This window comes from Nelumbo lutea, chromosome 8, assembly GCF_056320005.1.
Source record: "Nelumbo lutea isolate HS-2025 chromosome 8, American lotus-T2T, whole genome shotgun sequence".
Classification (NCBI taxonomy): domain Eukaryota; kingdom Viridiplantae; phylum Streptophyta; class Magnoliopsida; order Proteales; family Nelumbonaceae; genus Nelumbo; species Nelumbo lutea.
Window position 1 is genome coordinate 12,458,203 of NC_142691.1, and position 22,233 is coordinate 12,480,435.

The window sequence follows — 22,233 nt, forward strand, 5'->3', positions numbered from 1 at the left end:
CTTTTCTCTGGGCTGAATTTAATGCCATCTAACATAAGAACCTACCTACCTGGTGAAATATGCATCAGATATGTCTGTATACTGCCCGAGTTTTGAATAAACCATTTGACTTTTGCCCTTGACTTTACTTTTGCTGCTAAATTAAATGCATTTGTATTAAGATTTATTAACCATTGTTTGTGCAGAAACTAAAAGTTACTGCTGTTGGAGTTGAGCTTCTTGAAGTGCAATCTGGAGACCTTCGATGGTGCCTGGATTTCAGAGACATGGATTCCCCTGCCATTATTATTCTGTCTGATGCTTATGGGAAGAAAAGTGTTGAACACGGAGGTTTTGTTCTTTGCCCTCTCTATGGAAGAAAATCCAAAGCATTTCAAGCTGCATCAGGAACCACAAACACTGCCATCATATCAAGTTTGGTATGATTGGAATCTTCTGCCTTAGTTCCTACCTATCTATAATTTCAATGTAAATAGAACACATAGATGTTTGCATAAATGACTGAAGTGCATTCTAGTTTTCAGTGGGAATGTTTGGCTTTACCTGCTACTTTTCCTTCTAATTTTCCTTGGTTTTTAGTAGTGCTCTGCATCAGTTATTATATTTTTTGAACTTTCAATGCAGACCAAAACTGCAAAATCCACGGTTGGTTTGTCATTATCCATGGACAGTTCTCAATCACTCACTGCGGTAGATTATATTAAGAAACGGGGTAAATAAATTTCAACTGTATTTCACGGGTATTGCAATATGCATGTATTGTCATGTTTAATTTGATCCACCATTGTAGTGATAAAAAAATTGATATAGCACCGCATCTTATTTAATACTTAACTTTGTTGTTCAGCCAAAGAAGCAGTTGGGGCTGAAGAAACTCCATGTGGAGGATGGTCTGTGACAAGGTTGCGGTCTTCCGCTCATGGAACTGCACATGTTTTAGGGTTGAGTTTGGGTATTGGGCCTAAAGGTGGACTCGGGGAGCAAGGTGATGCTGTATCCCGCCAACTCATTCTTACAAAGGCTTCACTTGTTGAAAGGCGACCAGAGAACTATGAGGTAAGCAATTGGTTTCCTGAAAATGAACAGAGCAATGAGGTTGCAAAATTTGTTGCCATTTATTGAATCCTTCTATTGTTCTATTACCTTTAGCCACTTATTACTTACATGTTGCCATCTTGTTAGCATGTTCTTGAGAACTCCTATTTGTGCATATGACACTCCCTGCTTTTTAGCAGAGTTGCACTATTGATTTGTTATGCCAGTGTGTGACTCTTTTCACTGTTGAGCTGTTAGATTGGTTTGCATATAACTGATTTCTGAACTGATGGATTTTGCTACAGTGGGTGTTGTTTGATATATAGACAGCTGCACTTAGCTTTGGGGGCCTTTGGTAACAGCTGAATTGGCTGAACTGAATGACTTGTTACCTTGATGTTTTAAAACCATGCTTTCTTTAACAAATTCTGACTATTGAATTTGGGATCTTGACACACTGGGTTTGTGCTGTTCTATGTTTTTTTTTTTTTTTTTTTTTTTTGTATTTTCTCACCTTTTAATTATCACTTAGGTACAAATATCCAAGAGGGTGCCACTGGCCCAGATTTTTCGACTCCCAAAACTTCTCTCTTCTCTCCTCTTCCTCTTCTCCTCTCTTTTCCTCTCTTCTCATGTTGGTTTCTACTGGATAATATGGTATCGGAGCTCATGCACTTTCTTTAATATGGCATCAGAGCAATTTCTTGGGCTGTAGAAGACTTCCCGATTGTGTTGCTCTCCTTTTTCTTCCTTTTTTGGATTGTGAAACAAAGGATTTTTTTTGGATAATAACAGAATTTTATTAATGATAGCATAAAGTACAAAAGAAAGGAGGGAGGGGTAAAATCTCTTCACCCTCCCTGAGAATGATACTCATATTACAACAATGCCCAAAAAAGACCATCTCTTCCCACCCCTTGTTTGGCAAGTGAGTCAGCAAAGGAGTTTGCACTTCTCTTAATCCATTGAATCTTAATTTCCATGCCTTGAGTCAGCTGCTTAAATTTCTTTTTTTTTTTCATTTAAAAATTTCCAGAATCCCATCTCTTCATTCTGTAACCAGCCAATAACCAATATTGAATCACCCTCCACCATCAGATATTTTATATTCAAATTCCTTTCTCTCTTTACCTCTTCCAAAACTGCCAAGAGTTCAGCTCTTAGGGAATCCCCAATTCCAATGGGGCCTGAAAACAAGGCAATAATTCTTCCACCCTCATCCCTGAAAACTCCTCCAATACCTGATGGCCCTGGGTTTCCATCACTGCTACCATCAAACTACAATTTGGTGAACCCACCAGCTGGAGGGGACCAAACTGGATTAGTGACAGCTTTAAGAGGAGTTGAATGGGCCACATCTTTCCAAAGGATTCTCTCCATTGGACTGGAGTGACCAGCAGCGTCTCATGTTTTTCCATTTCTTCCTTGGTCATGGTGCCAAGAAAAGGTATTTGGTGATAGCCGGATGCTGTGAGCAGTGTTTCTTGGGTTCTGTGCTTTGTTTTCTGTGATTATAATGGATTGTAGGATCATGGTGTGTGCTGTTTTCCATTGCCGTATGTGTCCTGGGGACTGGTGAGTAAGACTTGAACTTTGGGCTGTGTGGCCAGTCTGTGCAGTAACTTTTCAGCAATCCCTCTAGTGCAATCAGTGTTTGGTCCCCCTCTTTTATTTGTGAGGACCGGAAGTGAAGTGTTGGACTTATTTTTGTGATCAGACTGTTTTTTGATGATCTGGGTATTTGTTCTAATGGCATCGACGATTTTGTGTCTTCTGGAGTCACAACATCTCAGGGAACATTTGGTGTTGGGGTTGACAACATGAATTTTCCTATGCCAATCTCGCTGTTGAATAAATTAAATTGTTTGGTATGGTCTAAGGGTATAAAATTGTATGTTACAGCAAGAGGGAAGGCTGGTTACAAAAACAGCAAAGTAAAGGAACCCAAGGCAGGGATTGTTGAATATGATTGATGGGACCTACAGTATGGTGATATCCTGGCTCCTTGTAGCTATGAAACCTGAAGTGAGAAAGAACTTTATGTGGGTTAATATAGCAACCGAGATATGGGAATAGGCTAAATGAACATATTCTGAGCAAAGGCATTATTAAAAAATTTATCAGTTGCAAGCTAAGTCCTCTACGTGTAAGCAGGGTGTTTGTAGCTTGTCTACTTACCATTCAGCCTCTACCTCAGTTTGGAAAGAGTTAGATCACTACTAGACAATTGAGTGGAAAAATGATGAAGATGCAAAATCATACAAGAAATTGGTCTCCCAGCCATAGTTTTCAAGGCGTGTAGGTGATTCTGGGCGACATTGGGGCGCCTAGTCGCCTAGTTGCCTAGGCAATAAAAGTTTTATAATATAAAAAACTGACTTTTGGCTAGTTTCCTAGTTTTATATACCATTCAGCATGTATGTTAATTGAAAAAATAGCAATTCTCTTTATTAAGAACACTAAATTTCCTCTAAAAATGTGGCAAATCATCACATCTAAAAGATAAAAATCTTTTACATGTATTAATTTCATTATTTTAAAAGATAATACTACTATAATACGTATTTAATGGAGCAAATTCATATTAATTAGCAGCTAAAGAAGGTTATTAACTTTATATGATAAATATTCAAGATAGAAAGTAAAATAGAAAAAAACAAGGATGAAGTTTCTGTTTTATTTAATTAGAGAGAGAGAATAGAAAAAAAGAACTTTATTATTCTATTCTTTCTTTCCTCTTTCTTTCCTTTTCTTTTTCTCTCCTCAAAACCCTTTGATCTTTTAAATTTCAATAGTAAAACATTAAAACAAAGTATAATTGATATATAGTGTTGGTTCGACTGTCTTAGTTTATATGTTTATCTTTGTTGGGTCTTAAGTCATTAGTTATTGGGCCTTAGTTACTGGGCCTAATCTTATTTAGTGTTTATTTTGACTAGGTGTCCCATCACTAATCAGGGGCATTCTTGTCCATTTATGTAACATTATGTAATGTCCTTATATATAATAGATTAGGACTGGCTGAGCATCATTCTGCCGCCCATTTCATTTCTTTTCTTCTTCTTCTTCCTCTTCTCTCATTTGACAACCCTATTTCAGCAAACATGGTATCAGAGCTTTGATCTCAAATTCAGCAACCAAAAACTCGTTTAGTCTTTTAATCTCTTCCTGATCATCCCCTGTAACTGCTGTAAGTTTGCCATTTCTCTTCCTTATGAATAGGGTATGATCTGCTCCACTTTGAGTGTAACCCCCTTTCTTCATGACTCCACATAGCTTCTCAAACCAAGCTCGAGGGGACTGCTTAAGGTCGTATAGGGCCTTTCTCAGTCTACATACCTTCTTGCCAAAAACGTAACCTGGTGGAGGATCCATGAATACCTCTTCATGCAGGTCACCATTCAAGAAAGCATTCTTCACGTCCAACTGATGTAGCTCCCATGAGAAATTTGCAGCTAATGATAATAGAACTCGGATTGTGTTGAGTTTTGCCACCGGAGCAAAGGTTTCTTTGTAGTCATTCCCTTCTTTTTGAGTAAACCCTTTTGCTACCAGTCTAGCCTTGTACCTCTTATTGGACCCGTCCTCCCTATGCTTCACAGTGAACACCCACTTGCATCCAACAGTGCCTTTCCCTTCTGGTAGATCCATTAATTCCCAAGTCCTTGCTTTCATTAAGGCTTTCATTTCTTCATCCATAGCCTCTTTCCATTTTGGGTCAGATACTGCCTCAGTATACCTGGTAGGAACATGCATAGAAGATAGAGCAGACACAAAAGAACAATAACGAGGAGACAACTGTGAGTGAGACACAAAATCAGCAATGGGGTATTTGATAGTACAAGAACGAGTAGACTTACGAAGGGCAATAGGAAGATCTAAGTCAGAGGAACTGATAGGATTACCTTGAGTTTCTGAGATAGGTTGATCCGAATCCAATTGGTCGCTGTCATGAGTTAGAGGACCCTTCTTCCTTCTGTTGTAGGTGATTCTGATATCTCTTTGCAGCCTGCTGGAGTCTTCAGTAATATTTGCAACATCACTAGTAGTAGCTGGTACAATGGGAGCCTCACTAGATTCACCCGAGATACCACAACTAGGTGGATCAGGAGGAGAAGATGGAAGGCCTGAGGTCGAGAGAGGTACAAAGAATGGGGGAACAGAAGAATCCTCTTCCATCCCACTAGTCTCCCCCTGAAAAGGATTCTGGGAAGAGTGAAAATAGGATTGAGATTCAAATAACACCACATCCTTTGTGACATATTTTTTCTTGGTGATTGGATCATAACACTTGTATCCCTTCTGAGTAGGGGAGTACCCCAAAAAGATTCCCTTTGTAGCCCTAGGGTCCAATTTGGTCTTCTTCGGATCCTTGACATGTATAAAGCATATACAACCAAAGACTCTCGGTGGAAGAGGAAAGTCAGGAAGATGAGGGCAAAGAACAGAGAAAGGAGTTTTCATCCCCAATACCTTGGATGGCATTCGATTTATCAAATATGATGCCGTAAGGATTGCTTGAGACCAATAGCTTTTTGGAACTTTGTGTTGAATTATTAGTAAGGCTCGAGCAGTCTCCAATAGGTGTCTATTCTTGCGCTCAGCAACCCCATTCTGTTGGGGGGTACTAGCACAAGATGACTGATGAACCATTCCAGCAACCTCCATAAACAGATTCAAGGACCTTTCAAAGTATTCTGCAGCATTATTTGACCTGAATTGTTTGACCTTCGTACCAAATTGCGTTTCAATTGCAAAATGTCATGGTTACCTGCGGCACTTTTGGCTAGTTTCCTAGTTTTATATACCATTCAGCATGTATGTTAATTGAAAAAATAGCAATTCTCTTTATTAAGAACACTAAATTTCCTCTAAAAATGTGGCAAATCATCACATCTAAAAGATAAAAATCTTTTACATGTATTAATTTCATTATTTTAAAAAATAATACTACTATAATACGTATTTAATGGAGCAAATTCATATTAATTAGCAGCTAAAGAAGGTTATTAACTTTATATGATAAATATTCAAGATAGAAAGTAAAATAGAAAAAAACAAGGATGAAGTTTCTGTTTTATTTAATTAGAGAGAGAGAATAGAAAAAAAAGAACTTTATTATTCTATTCTTTCTTTCCTCTTTCTTTTCTTTTCTTTTTCTCTCCTCAAAACCCTTTGATCTTTTAAATTTCAATAGTAAAACATTAAAACAAAGTATAATTGATATATAGCATATAATAAAATGTAGTGACACATACATTAATAAGATGCATCAATATAAATGACATTATAAAAGGTGCCCACCTTGTCATTTTTGTCGCCTAGTGCTTAGTCGCCTAGGTAGGCGCTTGGTTGACTAGAAGGGCACCTAGTTGCTAAATGTCAAGGCGTTTGGGTGAGCTGCCTAGTCGCCTAGGTGACGCCTTGACAACTATGCTCCCAGCAGTGTTTTTTTGCATTCTTGTTAGGGCTGAATCTCAGTGTATGAATTCCTTAGGGCCCAAATTTTGGGGAGTAGTGATCTTCTATCAATCCAAGAGGTCTATGTCATAATACAATATGAGGAAAGCAAACGGAGTTTGATAATTACAATTGAGGGGGGAGCAGCAGGTTGCTTTGGCTGTGAAAGCTAGTAACAATGTGATAAGGAAGGGTGATGACAAGGACAAATTGTGGTGTACTCATTGTGGGTGTTCCAAGCATACATGTAAGACCGGTTGGGATTTTATTGGGAAGTCAAAGTGGGCAACTGAGAATCAGGAGTCAAACAAGGTGCAAGGACAAACGAAGTATGATGCAATAAATGTAGCAACCAATGATTCTTCGCCCAACAGTACTACTACTGCACCTCAGAGCATCATACTAGTTCAGACCGCAAAGAGCTCATAACCTATTTTGTGATCACCTAGACACTTATGGTAGGGCCTTGTGTTAGATGGATAGTGCAACCAATACTCCCTCTACTTCATTTTCATCTACATCAGGTATTGGTGCCTTTTCTTTCCATGTTTCCACACTAGCTTCTGACTCCCCATGGGTTATTGATTATGGGGCTTCCAATCACATGACCAATAAGTCCAATTTGTTTCATTCCTATGGCCTATCTGGAAGGGGTAAGGTAAAACTTGCAAATGGATCTCTCTTCCATTGCTGGTCAAGGAGCAATATCCCTTCCCCATGGCATTGTTCTCACCAATGGACTACATGTTCCATGACTTCCTCTCTCAATTTGCTATTTAGGGGGCGTTCTTTTTTCGGATTTTCAGAGGGGGGAAAGTTGGTCAATGGGATTTTGGTTCCCATTGACCAAGAATCCCATTTTCTTTTTTCAGATTTATGTAGGGGCCTGGGAAAGTTTATTTTCCTGGATATCCCATCTCTTAGGTGGGTAAATAACGTTCCCACCTAGGGGAAAGTTGCTAATACTTGAATCGGACAAAAATGCCCTTTTTATTAATGAATTTTTATGGCTAAAATAGTCGTCGTCTTATTTACATGAGAAATAAAAGAAAATGGGTAAATGCACTTACCCAGGTAAGTGTTTCCCAGGAAAAACTTACCCAAGTAACTGCATTTACCCGGGTAAATAACTTACCGAAAAACGAACAGGGCCTTATAAGTACTATTACCCAATCCCTGAATTGCAGTGTAACCTTCCCTCATTCTTGCGTGTTTTAGGATCTCACCTTCGGGATAACGGTTGCTAGAGGAAGCATGGTAGATGGACTTTATCTTCTTGAGAATGAAGCTGGTTTCAAGACATCAGTATCAGAATTGAGTAGTCAGTTGAGTCAGTCTAATAAGAATCAAGTTTTCTTATGGCATAATTGTTTAGGTCACATGTCTTTTGAGTTATTAAATTATTTATTCATGCTTGTTTAAGTCTCTTTCAGTGTCAAATTTTCAATGTCAAACGTGTTAATTAAGCAAGCATTGTAGAACATTGTTTTCTTCAAGTAATAAAAAAAATACTATTTTCCTTTCCATATTGTGCATTCTAATGTTTGGGGGCCTATTACTACACCATCTAAGGGTGGCTATTAGATATTTTATCAGTTTGATTGATGATATTCTCACTATATTTGATCTTCCGTATGCGTACTAGGGAAGAAGTTCCAGAATTGTGAAAGATTTTTAGCAAATGGTGTTCATTCAATTCCATGTAGAAATTCAAATATTTCGGTCAGATAACGAAAAAGAGTACAAAATAGTGTTGCTAAACAGAAAAGTCAACATCTTCTTGAAGTTGCTTGTGGGATACTGTTGCATATGAACATTCCTAAGAGGTTTTGGATGGATGTTGTGCTCACCGTCATTTATTTGATTAGTCGTATGCCATTTGGGATGCTTGACTATAAGGTCCCTCATCAGCTCTTGTTTCCTCAATCGCCTTTGTTCTCCATTCCTTTGAGATCTTTGGTTGTTGTGTTTTGTTCATGATTTGTCCCCTTCCCGTGGTAAGTTGAACCCCAAGTCCATTCCATGTATTTTCTTGTGGTATCCCTCTACTCAAAAAGGCTATTGTTGCTTTAACCTTGTTTCTCGGAAAAATTATGTCTCCATGGATGTCTCATTTTTTGAGTTGCAACCTTTCTACCTCGCTTCTCCTTGGGGAGAGAGTAGTAGAGTGGACGAGAAGCATGTCCAACTTCCTTCAATTTTAGATCTTGCTCCTTTTTGTGTCTTCCTACATAAGCACTGTAGAGACCAACAATGTTCCACGGATGTGGAGCTATTGGGTATTGTGCAATCAGTATCATCAGATTCCTAGGAGGTAAGTCTACCCCAATTAGTTACACTTATTCCTATTGGTTCATCCAACTTCTATTTCTATTGATAATGGTGTAAATGACCTTGACATTCCTATTGCCCATAAAAAGAATGTTAGGTCATGCACTACCAAACATCCCATTACTCTCTATCTGTCCTATGAGCATGCATCTCCCTCTTACCGTGCCTTTTTATCATTGTTGATAGTATTCCTATACCCAAAAATGTCGCAAAGGCCTTAAACTATCCTGAGTGGATAGATGCTATGAAGATATTAATGCCCTCTATAAGAACAACGCTTGGGAGTTGATGGATCTTCTAGAAGGGAAAGACCTAGTAGGGTTGTAAATGGGTGTTTTTAGTTAAACACCAGGCAAATGGGATAGTGAAAAGGTACAAAGCAAGGCTGGTGGAAAAGGGGTATATCCTGCTTTATGACTCGTATTATGCTGAAACATTTGCGTCAATAGCAAAGATGAACTCCATTTTAGGTTTTTTTAGTCACTAATGGTCAATTTGGATTGGGTGTTGCATAAACTTGACATTAAGAATGTATTCGTGAATGATGACGTGGAAGAGGAGGTGTATATGATTTAGCCATCGGGTTTTTGTGCCAAGAGTAGTGAAGAGGTGTGTAAACTGAAGAAGTCTTGTGTGGCCTAGAGCAGTGCCACATGACAGTTCAGCAAGTAGGGTTTATTCGTTTAAGCAGCGCCGATCTAATCACACCCTCTTTGTTAAGAGGAGTCAAGGAAAGGTTGCAATATTGATAGTTTATGTAGATGTCTAGATGGTATTATTATCATAGGTAATTGGATATTTTAAAGGATTTTTTGGCCTCTCAATTTGGAGTCAAAGATCTAGGATCCCTTTGGTATTTCCTAGGGTTTGAAGTTGTTTGGTCATAAAAGGGTATCTTTGTGTCTCAAAGGAAATACATCCTGGATCTTCCACAAGACACTAGTAAACTAAGGGTAAAGCCGACTGATACCCCCATTGATGTTAATTGTAAGTTGGGAGATTGTGATAGAGAACAATTGAAGGATGCAAAGCAGTTTCAAAGGTTAATAGGAAGGCTACTTTATTTTTCTATGACACGACCTAACCTTGCTTATGCAGTGGGAAGTCATTTTATGCATTGTCCCAAGGTTCCTCACCTAGAGGTTGCACAAAGGGTTTTTAAGTACTTGAAGTAGTATCTAGGAGCAGGGTTGTTGTTTAGGAAGCATAATCATTTAAAAGTAGAGGTTTATACTAATGCTAATTGAGCAATGACTATGGATGATAGAAAATCCACTAGTGGATATTATACGTTTATGGGAGGAAACTTGGTGACATGGAGGAGTAAAAAGCAAAATGTTGTGGCAAGATCGGGTGTTGAGGCCAAGTATAGGGCCATGGCCCATGGTGTTTGCTGAAGTACTTTGGATAAAGAACTTGCTGGGAGAACTTATGTTTAATGTTGTGAACCCCATGTCCCTATATTGTGATAAAAAGGCAGCCATAAATATCGCTATCAACCTTGTCCTCCATGATCGAACCAAACATATTGAAGTTGACAAGCATTTTATAAGGGAGAAGATTGAAAAGGTTGAAATCTATGTTCCATATGTTAGTTCGAAGCAACAACTTGCTGATATTCTCAAAGAGGGTCTTCCAAGTTTGTGGTACAATGAGTTATGTGACAAGTTGGGCATGATTGATATATAGAGCCAATTTGAGGGGGAGTATTGTTGAGTTTTCAATGTTTTTTATAATAGCTTGTGTTGCAAGGGCTTTTTTTGTTAGTGTTTTAAAAGCGCAAGGCGAGGCACACACCTTTTTGAAGCAAGGTGCAAAAATACAAAAAATTGCTAAAAAAGTCAGAAAATAAAAAAAAACAAAAAAAAAATCTAAAAAATATTATGAAATATAAATTTAAATTTTAGAATTAATGTTTTAAAAAACCTATTATCTAAATTCTTAAACATAACATGTAAAGCGTATTCAAATGAAAATTTAAAAATAAAATCAAACACATAAAACATTTTCAAGCATATGAAGCTCACAATCTCTTTTTTTCTTCAATTACATTACTTCGAATAGCTAATGTGATGTAAAACATATTACATTCCTAATTCTATGAGTCGCCTTTGTGCCATGCCCCTTGAGGCAAGCCCAAACAAGTCCATGTTAAGGTCTTAAATTCTTATTTTTCACACAAAAATAATGCTTTTATAAATTTAATTGCCTTTTAAGAAGATATTTTATTAAGATGAATGAATGAACAACATTAGCAAAAAGCCCCCAACCTAGCTGCTAGGTTCAAAAAAAACAAAAAGGCGTACAATTTTCAAAAGGCACACGCCTACAAGGCACAAGGCGTATCAGGCGCACACCTAGGCACACCAGGTGTGCACCTTTTGAAAGTGCTGCACCTACTCTAAAATGTGCCTTGCCTATGCGCTTAGGTACGCCTTAGGTGCACCTTTTAAATCACTATTTTTTTTGTATTTTCTCATCTTTTATGTGAAAACCTTATTCAGTCCTAGAAAGAAGAAGAAGAAGAAGAAGAAGAAGAAGAAGAAGAAGAAGAAGGGTTCGACCAGTAGAGGAAATCAGTCCTCTCTAGTCGACCCACTTGTATTTATCTCCAATAATCTTAGTTACAAGAAAGACCATATTGTCCCTCATAAGTGATGGGACACACAACTTAAACTTGAATTAAACAGACCTTTCACTCTCAAATAGATACACCCAAATGACCAAAATACCTCTGTCCTGTGAACTCTAACACTCCCCCTCAAGCTGGAGACTATATGTCATATAGTCCCAACTTGCCACAAATATAATCTACTCTGCCCCGAGACAATCCCTTTGTAAAGAGATCTACCCACTGATTTCCTGAGCTCACATGAGATGTGGTTATCACTCCATTGATCACTTTCTCTCTTACAAAGTGACAATCGACCTCAATATGCTTGGTTCTCTCATGGAAGACTGGATTGGAAGAGATGTGAACAACTGCTTGGTTATCACAGTATAGCCTCATGGGTTTGTCAACTGAGAACCCCATCTCTTCCAAGTTACAAGATTGCCACCAAGGAAGGTACAATACCCTGTAGTTGATCTCCTGTCTGATACAGAACCAACCCAATCAACATTTGTATACCCCACTACCTCAAGAGTCCATCCACTTTCGTATAGCAAACCACGACCTGGAGCACCCTTCAGGTACCTACCAATCCTTAGAACTGCCTTCCAATGAGGAATCCGAGGATCTTGCATAAACTGACTCACCATATGATGATGCGCGATCTGGAAGCTCCTAGCTGGAAGGTTGCCTGGACGTTGCTCACGTGGTGAGCTGGATCAAACTGCAAAACAGGGACCAAAGAGACCGGGGTGGATGACTCGGTGAGGTCGCTCCAATGCTTAAGTTAGTATTCTTGCTGGGTTGCGAGCTAAAGCTTGAACAGTAGAGAGCTTGAATGTAAGTAATCGCGTGTACCTTTTTGTGTCATTGGGGTTGGTGCCTTTATATAGGCTTTGTTTGGCATGGGCTTCACGCACCGCATCCGAGATTTCCGAGAGGTTGGCTAACCGGTCTGAGATCCCCGGAGGTAACTGCCACGCACGTTGGCCATCCTCCGGAATACTCGGTACGTGGGCCAACTTCTGAGAAAATTGGGAGTGTCGGGATATGCATACCGAATTTGTTGGCGAGCACAACTCGCAGGTCACCTCTTGGACCTTAGTCAGGTCGACAAGCCCTCGAGGGAGGTCATTGCTTGCGTCGAGGTCACATCGGCCAGTGACGAGGTGCTACAGGTCGGCCCTAGACATGGTGCTCCTAGCCGACCTAAGTTGTTGTTGAAGTCGCTAGGTTGGCAGTAAAGGCAGGTCGCCAGGTTGGGGCGAAGACGAACTACGATTTGAGACTCCAAATCATCGCCTAGGTGGTGTCTGGGTGTCGTCCAGCTGTTTCGGGATGCCATGTGTCACAATGTCATTGGAAGGCCAAATCCGCCCCCATCAATTGCCCCCACTCCCGAGTTGAAAATAGCTCGGCGAAGGGAGTAGATTGCTCCTTTTGGCTCGGAATGACTGATTCGATAAGCTCGTAGTCATAAGCGTCGGTCCAATTTGCTTCTCAGGTCGGAAGAGTCCAAGTGTTTGCAGCCTTACGCAGGACCTCGCCGTCTTGATTATCAGGGCACGAGAGCGAATTCATTCGCTCGAGGAGAGGTGGAGCAGGTACCCCGAGGACATCTACCTTATTAGGAATGGAATCGTCAAGGGGTTCTGCAATCTGACCATTACCTCAAGAGCGAAGTTTATCATGCTATCCTCAAGAAGGGGTTCTATGTGACTGCTTTATCAGGTCGCTCCACCTAGGTAGACTTTGACGCAACGTCCTTCGAGCTGGTTCTCAAAAGAGTAACTAGCGAGTTCGATGCGGAGCCTGAAACTGAGGTGAAGGTCTATTGTGAAGAGATCAACTAAGTTTGCGTCTGTCATGGTGTTGAAAGTGAACTAGTCTTTCCTTTGTTCTCTTTCTCGTGCTGAATGCGAACTGCTTTTTATTTTTCCCATGCAAAAGAGGCGACTGGGTCTTATGTGGTGTCGAGGTCTTTTATTAGCTCGACACCTTAGCCCTTAGGCTTTGGGAGCAACTCGCGGTCCACAGTCCTTATCCTTGATTTTGCCCATGCTGAAGAGGCGACTAGGTCTTAGCACGCCTTTGCCGAAGAGGTGACTAGGACTTATCTGCACATGTCGAAGAGGCGACTGGGTTTTGTATTGTGCCAAGGTCTTTTGTCATCTCGACACCATAGCCCTTTGGTTTAAGGAGTGACTTATAGTCCTCTCTCCTTATCCTTGGTCTTGCCCATGCCGAAGAAGCGACTGGATCTCATGTGGTGTCGAGGTCTTTTATCGCACTTTAACCCTTAAGTTCTGGGAGCGACTCGCGGTCCACTCTCCTTATTTTTATTTAGCCAACGTGCGGCCTGAGCTTTTCGCCTAAGTGGGTGGTCATTCTATAGTAACTTCTCATATGGCTACTTCTACGTCATCCCGTGGGATTATCTTTCTGGATGAGAGCTTGCGAGACCAAGACATACATGTTTTCCCCCCCCTTGCAAGGGCATAATGTTGTTGGTGTGAGTCGGAAGTTCGGGGCCACGGCTGCGCTGCATCAGCCTCGTAATGACGCTGGTCGTCCACTCCTATGAGAAGCCACAGGGAGCTCGACCTCCGGGGGCAGCTCTACTAACTGTAGGTCGCCAACTTGCTCGGGAGCCTTGAGGGGCTCAACCCGCAAGGGCGTTCGCATAGTTCGTAGGCTTCTAACTCTTGCGGGAGACGCGAAGGGTTCAATCTATAGGGGAGACCTCGCGAAGAGGATTGGTGAGGCTTATCCAGGCTGAGATAAAGTCGGTAGAGCTGCTTAGTCTGTTGGCCATCAACTTCTTGTGGGAACCATGATTGGCTCGACCTGTGGGGACAACCTTACTCTGAGGTGCCTGTCGCCAAACTGCTGGTTGTTAAGGTCATTCTGCTACTGCCTATTTTGCATTGACATGAATACATCGAGCTGCTCCCATGCTCATATCTGGAAATTCATGCTTCATCTCATGGAACTGCCGCGCTTCGATCCGGACGGGAATTGCTGATGGCTCTACCGTGGGGATAGGGGCATTTACATGCGGTGGCGGGGTATTTATCTAGGGCACTAGGGATGCTGAGTTCGGCCTGAACTTGTCTGATTGTCACAGGGAAGTTCTCCAGGTTCATCATAGATGTTTTTGCTCCCCATTAATCGATATTCGTTCTGGGTGTTGATGCTGCTCAAAAGTGCCTTTGAGTTGATAAAAATGGAAATTAGAAAGTGAAAACTTTAATTTCTAAAAGGTGAGATCTTTAGTTTTCTAGAAGATGAGGACTTAGCCTTTTAGAAGGTGAGAACTTGGCTTCTTGTAGCATTTTCCATAGATGGCGCCAATTGATGATGCGTGATCTGGAAGCTCCTAGTTGGAAGGTTGCCTGGACGTTGCTGACGTGGCGAGCAGGATCAAACTGCAAAACAAGGTTTAGAGAGACCGGGGTAGATGACCCGGTGAGGTCGCTCTGATGCTTAAGTTAGTATTCTTGCTGTAGTTGCGAGCTAAAGCTTGAATGCTAGAGAGCTTGAATGTAAGTAACCGCACGTACCTTTTCGTGTCATTGGGGTTGGTGCCTTTCTATAGGCTTTGTTTGTCGTGGGCTTCACGCATCGCATCCGAGATTTCCGGGAGGTCGGCTAACCAGTCCGAGATCCCTGGAGGTAATCGCCACGCACATTGGCTATCCTTCGGAATACTCGGTACGTGGGCCAACTTCCGAGAAACTTGGGAGTGTCGGGATATGCATATCAAATTTGTCAGCGAGCACAACTCGTAGGTCGCCTCTTGGACCTCAGTCAGGTCTACGAGCCCTCGAGGGAGGTAGCTCCTCGCGTCGAGGTCACATCGGCTAGTGACGAGGTGCTCTTAGTCGGCCTAAATTGTTGTCGAATTTGCTAGGTTGGCGGTAAAGGCAGGTCGCCAGGTCGGGGCGAAGACGAACTACAATCTAGGTCTCCAAATCATCGCCTAGGTGGCGTCTGGGTGTCGTCCAACTGTTTTGGGATGCCATGTGTCACAATGTCATTGGAGGGCCAAATCCGCCCTCATCATACTCACAACAAATGATATATCTGGCGGGTAATAGTCAGATAATTCAACTTTCCCACCAACCTCCTATATCTTCTAGGATCATCAAACTCTTCACCTGCGTCAACACTCAACTTGACATTCAGTTCCGTAGAAGTCTCTACTGGTTTAGCACCTAACAATCCTGTTTCTTCAAGTAGGTCAAGAACATATTTTCTTTGACATAAGTTAATTCTATGTCTTGACCTTGCAACTTCTATTCCTAGGAAGTACTTCAGCTTACCCAAATCTTTCGCATTGAAGTGGTCCTGTAGGAATTTCTTCAGCTTGTCAATCCTAGTTATGACAATATCATCCACATACACCACTAGCAAATTTTTCCCATCTTTTGAGTCATTGCTAAACACAAAATAGTCTATTTGACATTGTTTCATCCCAAGGTTTTTCACTACTTCACTGAACCTGCCAAACCAAGCACATGGAGATTGTTTCAGTCCATAAATTGCCTTTTTGAGTCTACAAACCTTACCATTCTCCCCCTGAGCAACAAACCCTGGTGGTTGCTCCATATACACCTCCTCAATGAGATCACCATGCAAGAAGGCATTTTTATGTCAAGTTGCAAAAGAGGCCAATCATACATAGAAGCTAATGAAATCAACACTCAAACTGAACCAATTTTAGCCATAGGAGAAAATATCTCCATATAGTCCACACCATACAGTTGAGAATAGCCCCTGGCCTTCAATCGTTCCACATTGCCATCTGGAAGATACTTCACTGTGTAGACCCACTTACACCCAACAACATGCTTACCAAGAGGAAGAGTAGTGAGTTCCCATGTGTGATTGTTTTGTAAAGTAGATAGTTTCTCTTCCATTGCTTGCTGCCACCCTGGGGAGGTAAGGGCTTACCATTCCAGAAAGGTGAGTAGCTGAAACATAATGTGAAATAGGATGAGAAGTACAAGTGCGTTTACCATTCCAAGGGCAATAGGAAGACCAAGGTCCCGAGGGAGAAGATGCAACCACAGGATCTGTCGACGAGGGCTGAATTGGAGGAGGGGTTGGTGCTCTTTTGTGAGTTCCCATGTATGATTATGAGCTAAAGCTGAGAGTTCTTCTTCCATCGCACGACACCATCTTGGAGAAGCAAGGTCTTCCTGGACATCCTTGGGGATAACAAGGAGATAAACTGGCGATGGGAAGAAGAAAGATGAGTGAGAGAGACATAATTAGAAATAGGATGAAGGTACAACTGCATTTACCTTTCCTCAAGGCAATGGGAAGATCAAGATTAGATACTGGGGTTGGGGCTGGTGTGGGAACAACTACCGGATCTGTCAACGATGATGGAGCTGGAGGAGGAGCCGGTACATGTGGGCGATGTGTATACATGTGATAAATAGGTGGTCGTTCAATAGGTGGTGGCACCGTAGGCAAGGACTTGGTCACAGCTGGAAGAAGATGAATAGAATCCACAACTGGAAGAGGAAGGGGAGGAGGTGATGAAGAGGAAGAAACATTACCAGACCCCAAGAAAAATGGAGTAGACTCAAAGAAGGTAACATCAACACACACAAAGGAACGTTGAGAGCTAGGATGATAACACTTATACCCTTTTTGAGTCCAGGAATAGCCAAGGAAGATGCACTTAATAGATTGTGCATCTAACTCGTCCCTTTCTGGCCCCAGATTATGAACGGAGCAGACACACCAAAAAACCCGAGGAGAAAGAGGAAACAGAGACAAGTTAAGAAAAATGTGGTGAATGGAGAAGACCATCAAAGATAGACATGGGCATCCGGTTAATCAAGAAGCAAGGAGTAAGCACTGCATCACTCCAAAAGGGTTTGGGGACATTCATGTGATGCATGAGGGATCGAGCTGTTTCTAAAAGATGACGATTCTTTCTCTCAGCCACCCCATTTCGTTGTGGGGTGTAGGTACATGAAGTTTGATGGATAATGCCACGTTGGTCTAGGTATTCTTGAAATGATGAAGAGAAATATTCATGACCATTATCGAAACAAAAAAATTTAATGTGAACACCAAATTGGTTGTGAATCTCAGCAGAAATTTTTTGGGAAATGGTAAACAATTCACTCATTTCTTTCATTAAATAGAGCCACATCATCATTGAATAATCATAAACAAAAATGACAAAATATTTATATCCATTGTATGACATTACTTTATAAGGACCCCAAACATCTAAATGAACAAAAGAAAAAGGACTCGACATATGGTTATCAACTCTAGGACTAAAGGGAACACGATGATGTTTCCCCAACTGGCACGAATCACAATCCAAAACAGAAAGATGACTCAACGAAGGAACCTAAGACTTCAAAACTTTCAGTGAATGATGACCAAATCGACAGTGCCACTGGAGAGGAAAAAGAGATGATTGGAGAGCTGTTGACGTACTTCCATCACCATCAAGATAATACAATCCACCAACTTCATGCCCTCCACCAATCTTCATACCCGTCTTGAGATCCTGAAAAACACACGAAGAAGGGTAAAAGGTAATAGAACAATTAAGAGACTTAGTCAACTTACTAACTGACATAAGATTAAAAGGAAATTTAAGGACATACAAAACTGAGGATAAGGGTACAGGGTCCATGTTAACATTACCAACACCACAAATGGAGGATGTGGAATCATTAGCAAGGGTACCCGATTGTGATGTTGGGCAATGAGTGAGGGAAGAAAACACACTTGGAGTTCTAGTCATGTGATCGGAGATTCCAGAATCAATAATTTAGGGATTGGGTGTGGATGCCAAACAAGCCATACCTGAGTGTGCGAGAGTGGCCGTGTTCTGTTGAGATGTGGCTTGAACAAACCTCTCATACTCATCACGGGAAACACATCATCTCTTTCCCGGTAACATCTGTGGATGTAGGAGGTATCTGATCAGTTGAATGACTTTCTTGTCTGAAGCTACTGTCACTAGTCACGTCATGATTGGCCCAAGTTGAGGGTGGACCATGCAAGTCATAGCAATAATTAATGGTATGTCCATCCATACCACAGTGTGTATACCTCCTCGGACCTGAACTACGACCTCTACCACGGGCTCCCCCTGAATCTCGACCTCCAGTACAACCACCACCACGGTTATATGTAGGTCCACTACCACCACTTCGGCCATATGCCAGTCCACTGCTACCACTACGGCCAGGCTGAGCTCCCTGAGCTCCACCTCTAACACCACGACCTCTCGATACTGCAAAGGCTGATCTATCGGAAACACTGGGGTTTTCGATAGATCCAATGGAAATCCTCCTAAGTCGAGCAAACACCTCTTCTAAGGAAGGGAGAGCTTGCCCTCCTAGTATCTGAGCTCGCACTGGTTCATACTCAAATTCAACCCCACCAAAAATCGAGTCACATCAATTCATTACGAATGTTTCTCATAGTACTCCTCAAGACTCTGATTACCCTGTTGTAGATTAAAGTATTCCTGATACAACTGATATACCCTGGTTGTATTGTCTTGACCCGAATACAACTTCTTAGCATGGTTCCACACTTCTTTGGCAGTATCAAGAAACATGAAATTTACACTAATCTTGGGTTCCATACTGTTCCATAGCCATGTGATAATCTGTGCATCTTCTTGTTCCTAATCATCATACTCAAGAAACCGGTGGAGGGTTTTTCTTCCCTTGTGTGTTTCACCTTCTTCTTTGCCTTAAGAAAGACCTCTACAGATTTAGCCCAATGCGTATAATTTTCTCCATTCAGTTTAATGGAGGTCATTTGAACATTCAGGTAGTCAGTAGGGACCATCACACTAGTCTTTCTATCACTGTTGTCTCCCATTGCTGAATTCGGCACACTGCACACTAGACCACACTACACACTGAACATACTGGTTTCAACACTTACTATTGCTGTAAACTACACTCTTTACACCACAAATCCTACCTCACGACTACCTGAAACTTCACCACACTATTTGAGGACCACTCCCCCTTCGAATCATACTGAAAAATGCACAAACCCTAGCACACTACAATCTAAAATCCCACCATACAGTCTGAAACAGACTTATCATTCGATTCACACCAAAAAAAAAAAAAATTGCATAGAACCTCTTACCTAATCACCCAAGAATCACACCACACAAGGCACCCACTGCACCATACGAATCAGCCCTCTTCTCTTCATCGATTAGGGGAGGGCTTCTTAGAAACCACAGCAACCAGCCATAACCAGCACAATTGGAGCCATAGAAACCTTCAAGTGAAGAGGGTGATCACTCCTTTTCAGCCCTTTTCCTTATCTCCCACTGATGGCGAAGAAAGCAAGAGAAAACCCTAGACTGGGTGTGTAGAGAACATAATTCTGGGCAGATCCGATTTGCTTAGTTTGGCTCTGATACCATATTAGGATTCAGCCTGCCTGTTAGGCTGATAACAGTCTAAGGAAAGAAAGAAGAGAGAAAGAGAGAAAGAGAGGGAAAGGAGAAGAGAAGAGAATAAATGGAGGAAAAGGTCTGCTTCGAATGAGAGAAAAGTCCACTCTCCCATTCGGCCAGATTTGTTTTGTATTACTAATATATTGTGGAAAAGTCACATGTGCCCCTACTTAAGTTAGGGACATTAGATCTAACATAATCTTACACATCAGCAACCTAAACATAAGCACAAAGACAGAAATACCCCTAAATAGTCGACACTAACAATTGAAAATAATACTACTATAATAAGTATTTAATAGAGCAATTTCATATCAATTAGCAGCTAAAGAAGGTTATTAACTTTATATGATAAATATTCAATATGGAAAGTAAAACAGAAAAAACAAGGATGGAATTTCTGTTGTATTTAATTAGAGAGAGAGAGTAGAAAAAAAAAGAACCTCTTTATACTTATATTCTTTCTTTCTTTCTTTTTTCTCTCCTCAAAACCCTCTGGTTTTTTAAATATCAGTAGTAAAACATTAAAACAAAGTATAAATAATATATATAGCATATAATAAAATGTATTAACACATTAAATTTTTTGAAGATAAAAACGAAAATATATTAAAAAAGAAAAAACAAATACAACCTGAAGGGGTGCTAAGGCAGCACCACCATCCAAACTAAGGAGAGGCTAGGCACACAAAGCCCAATACAATAAACCACTGAATAACTTATCACCCCAACCACCCCAAAACAGAATACAAAAAGAAGAAAAAACCCAAATCTGGAAACATTCTCTTGAGAGAACTGAATTGGACCTGAGCACCAGTTCAAGGCTGCCAAAGGGACACCAGACTTCTCCCTTTGCCTGTGACATTTCCAACGTTCCCCTAACTCTTCATCAACAATGTCTAGAATAAGATGCAGCAATATAAATGATATTATGTAAGGTGCCTGCCTTGTCCTTTTTGTCGCCTAGGCAGGTGCCTAGTCGCCTAGATGGTGACTAGTTGCTATAAATCAAGGCGTTTTGGTGAGGCTCCCAACCAAGGGCACCTAGTCGCCTAGGCAATGCATTGACGACTATGGTAACAAATATGTCACTAAACAGAATGGAACGGTGAAACAGGATTTATGTAGTCAACTCCATATAGTTGGGGCAAGGCTTAGATGATGATGTTGCATAATGAGAGTGACTATTTAGTTGGCTGCACACTTAAGGACAATTTGAAATTGGGTTGCAAGATCTTCCAATAGTGTGGCGGATGGATTAGCAAGAGAATGGGTAAACAGAAACCAGAGGGGTGCTTGTAGGAACTAGACCATTTTTGGGGTGCTTGGCACACCATTGCTTGTATGTCATTCTTTTATTATTTAATTAATAAAATTTTCACTGTTATAAATAAAGAAGTGTAGGGTATCAGGGGTATACCTTCCTTCTGAAGCCCCTTTGCATGTGAATTTATTTGACATGAATTCATTATTCACTAAACAATAAGTTTCTATTGAAAATTACTTTTAAGGAAAAAATATCTTCTAAAAATGTGCCCATATTCATTGGCCCTTTCCAAAGCAGTTTTATTATCCCAACCTACCCAAATACCTTTCTTATCCAAAAAAATAGCCAGAGCACCAAACTTATTTTTTCTGCACTTAACGTGATCTAGGTGACTTATAGTTTGGTTTTATTACATCATTCTGTTTTTTTTTTTTTTTCGAAAACTCATGTTTATTCTTTCTCAACATTTTGGTCCATGGTCATAAGATCCACATCTGTGGCTTGCCCACAGAAGAGCTTATATTTATAAGCCATCCAATTAAGTATATGAACTTAAAATTATAATACAAAGCATTACTTTTAATAATACATCATTCTCCTAGTATTCGATGTACCAGAGCTGAAGAAATACATAAAAAGGAGTTTTATTGAGTATTCCAGTTAAGAATCTCTGTTTATGATTGCAGGCTGTCATTGTTCGCCCATTATCGGCAGTAAGCTCCCTTGTTCGATTTGCTGAGGAGCCACAGATGTTTGCAATTGAATTCAATGATGGCTGTCCTATTCATGTAAGAATCAGTAGCTTAGCTTGATTTGTATCAGGAGGAACTATCTAATGGCTATGCCTTATGTTTCAGGTTTATGCCAGCACTTCTCGTGATAGTTTACTTGCTGCAGTTCGGGATGTTTTGCAAACAGAAGTAGGTAGATGTGATCTCATTTCAATATTGGTTGGGCTTATTTCTTATGAGATAGCGTTTAATCCTTGAAGTGATAATTTGTCATATTATCTATTTTTGAATCACTAGTATTAGTTTCTGTCATGGGTTTTAT

At 40.7% G+C, this 22,233-nt stretch overlaps 1 protein-coding gene across 3 annotated transcripts in view; it reads left to right on the top strand.

Annotated features, from left to right (window-relative positions):
* The window catches only part of GRV2 (DNAJ heat shock N-terminal domain-containing protein), a 92,473-nt gene that overhangs the window by 6,534 nt on the left and 63,706 nt on the right, over positions 1-22,233 (top strand). For all 3 annotated transcript variants that reach the window (XM_088957197.1, XM_088957198.1, XM_088957199.1), the window contains exons 2-6: positions 186-419; positions 625-712; positions 848-1,056; positions 21,867-21,968; positions 22,038-22,100. In XM_088957197.1, the coding sequence (XP_088813323.1) occupies positions 186-419; positions 625-712; positions 848-1,056; positions 21,867-21,968; positions 22,038-22,100 (696 nt within the window). The remainder of the gene's footprint in view (positions 1-185; positions 420-624; positions 713-847; positions 1,057-21,866; positions 21,969-22,037; positions 22,101-22,233) is intronic.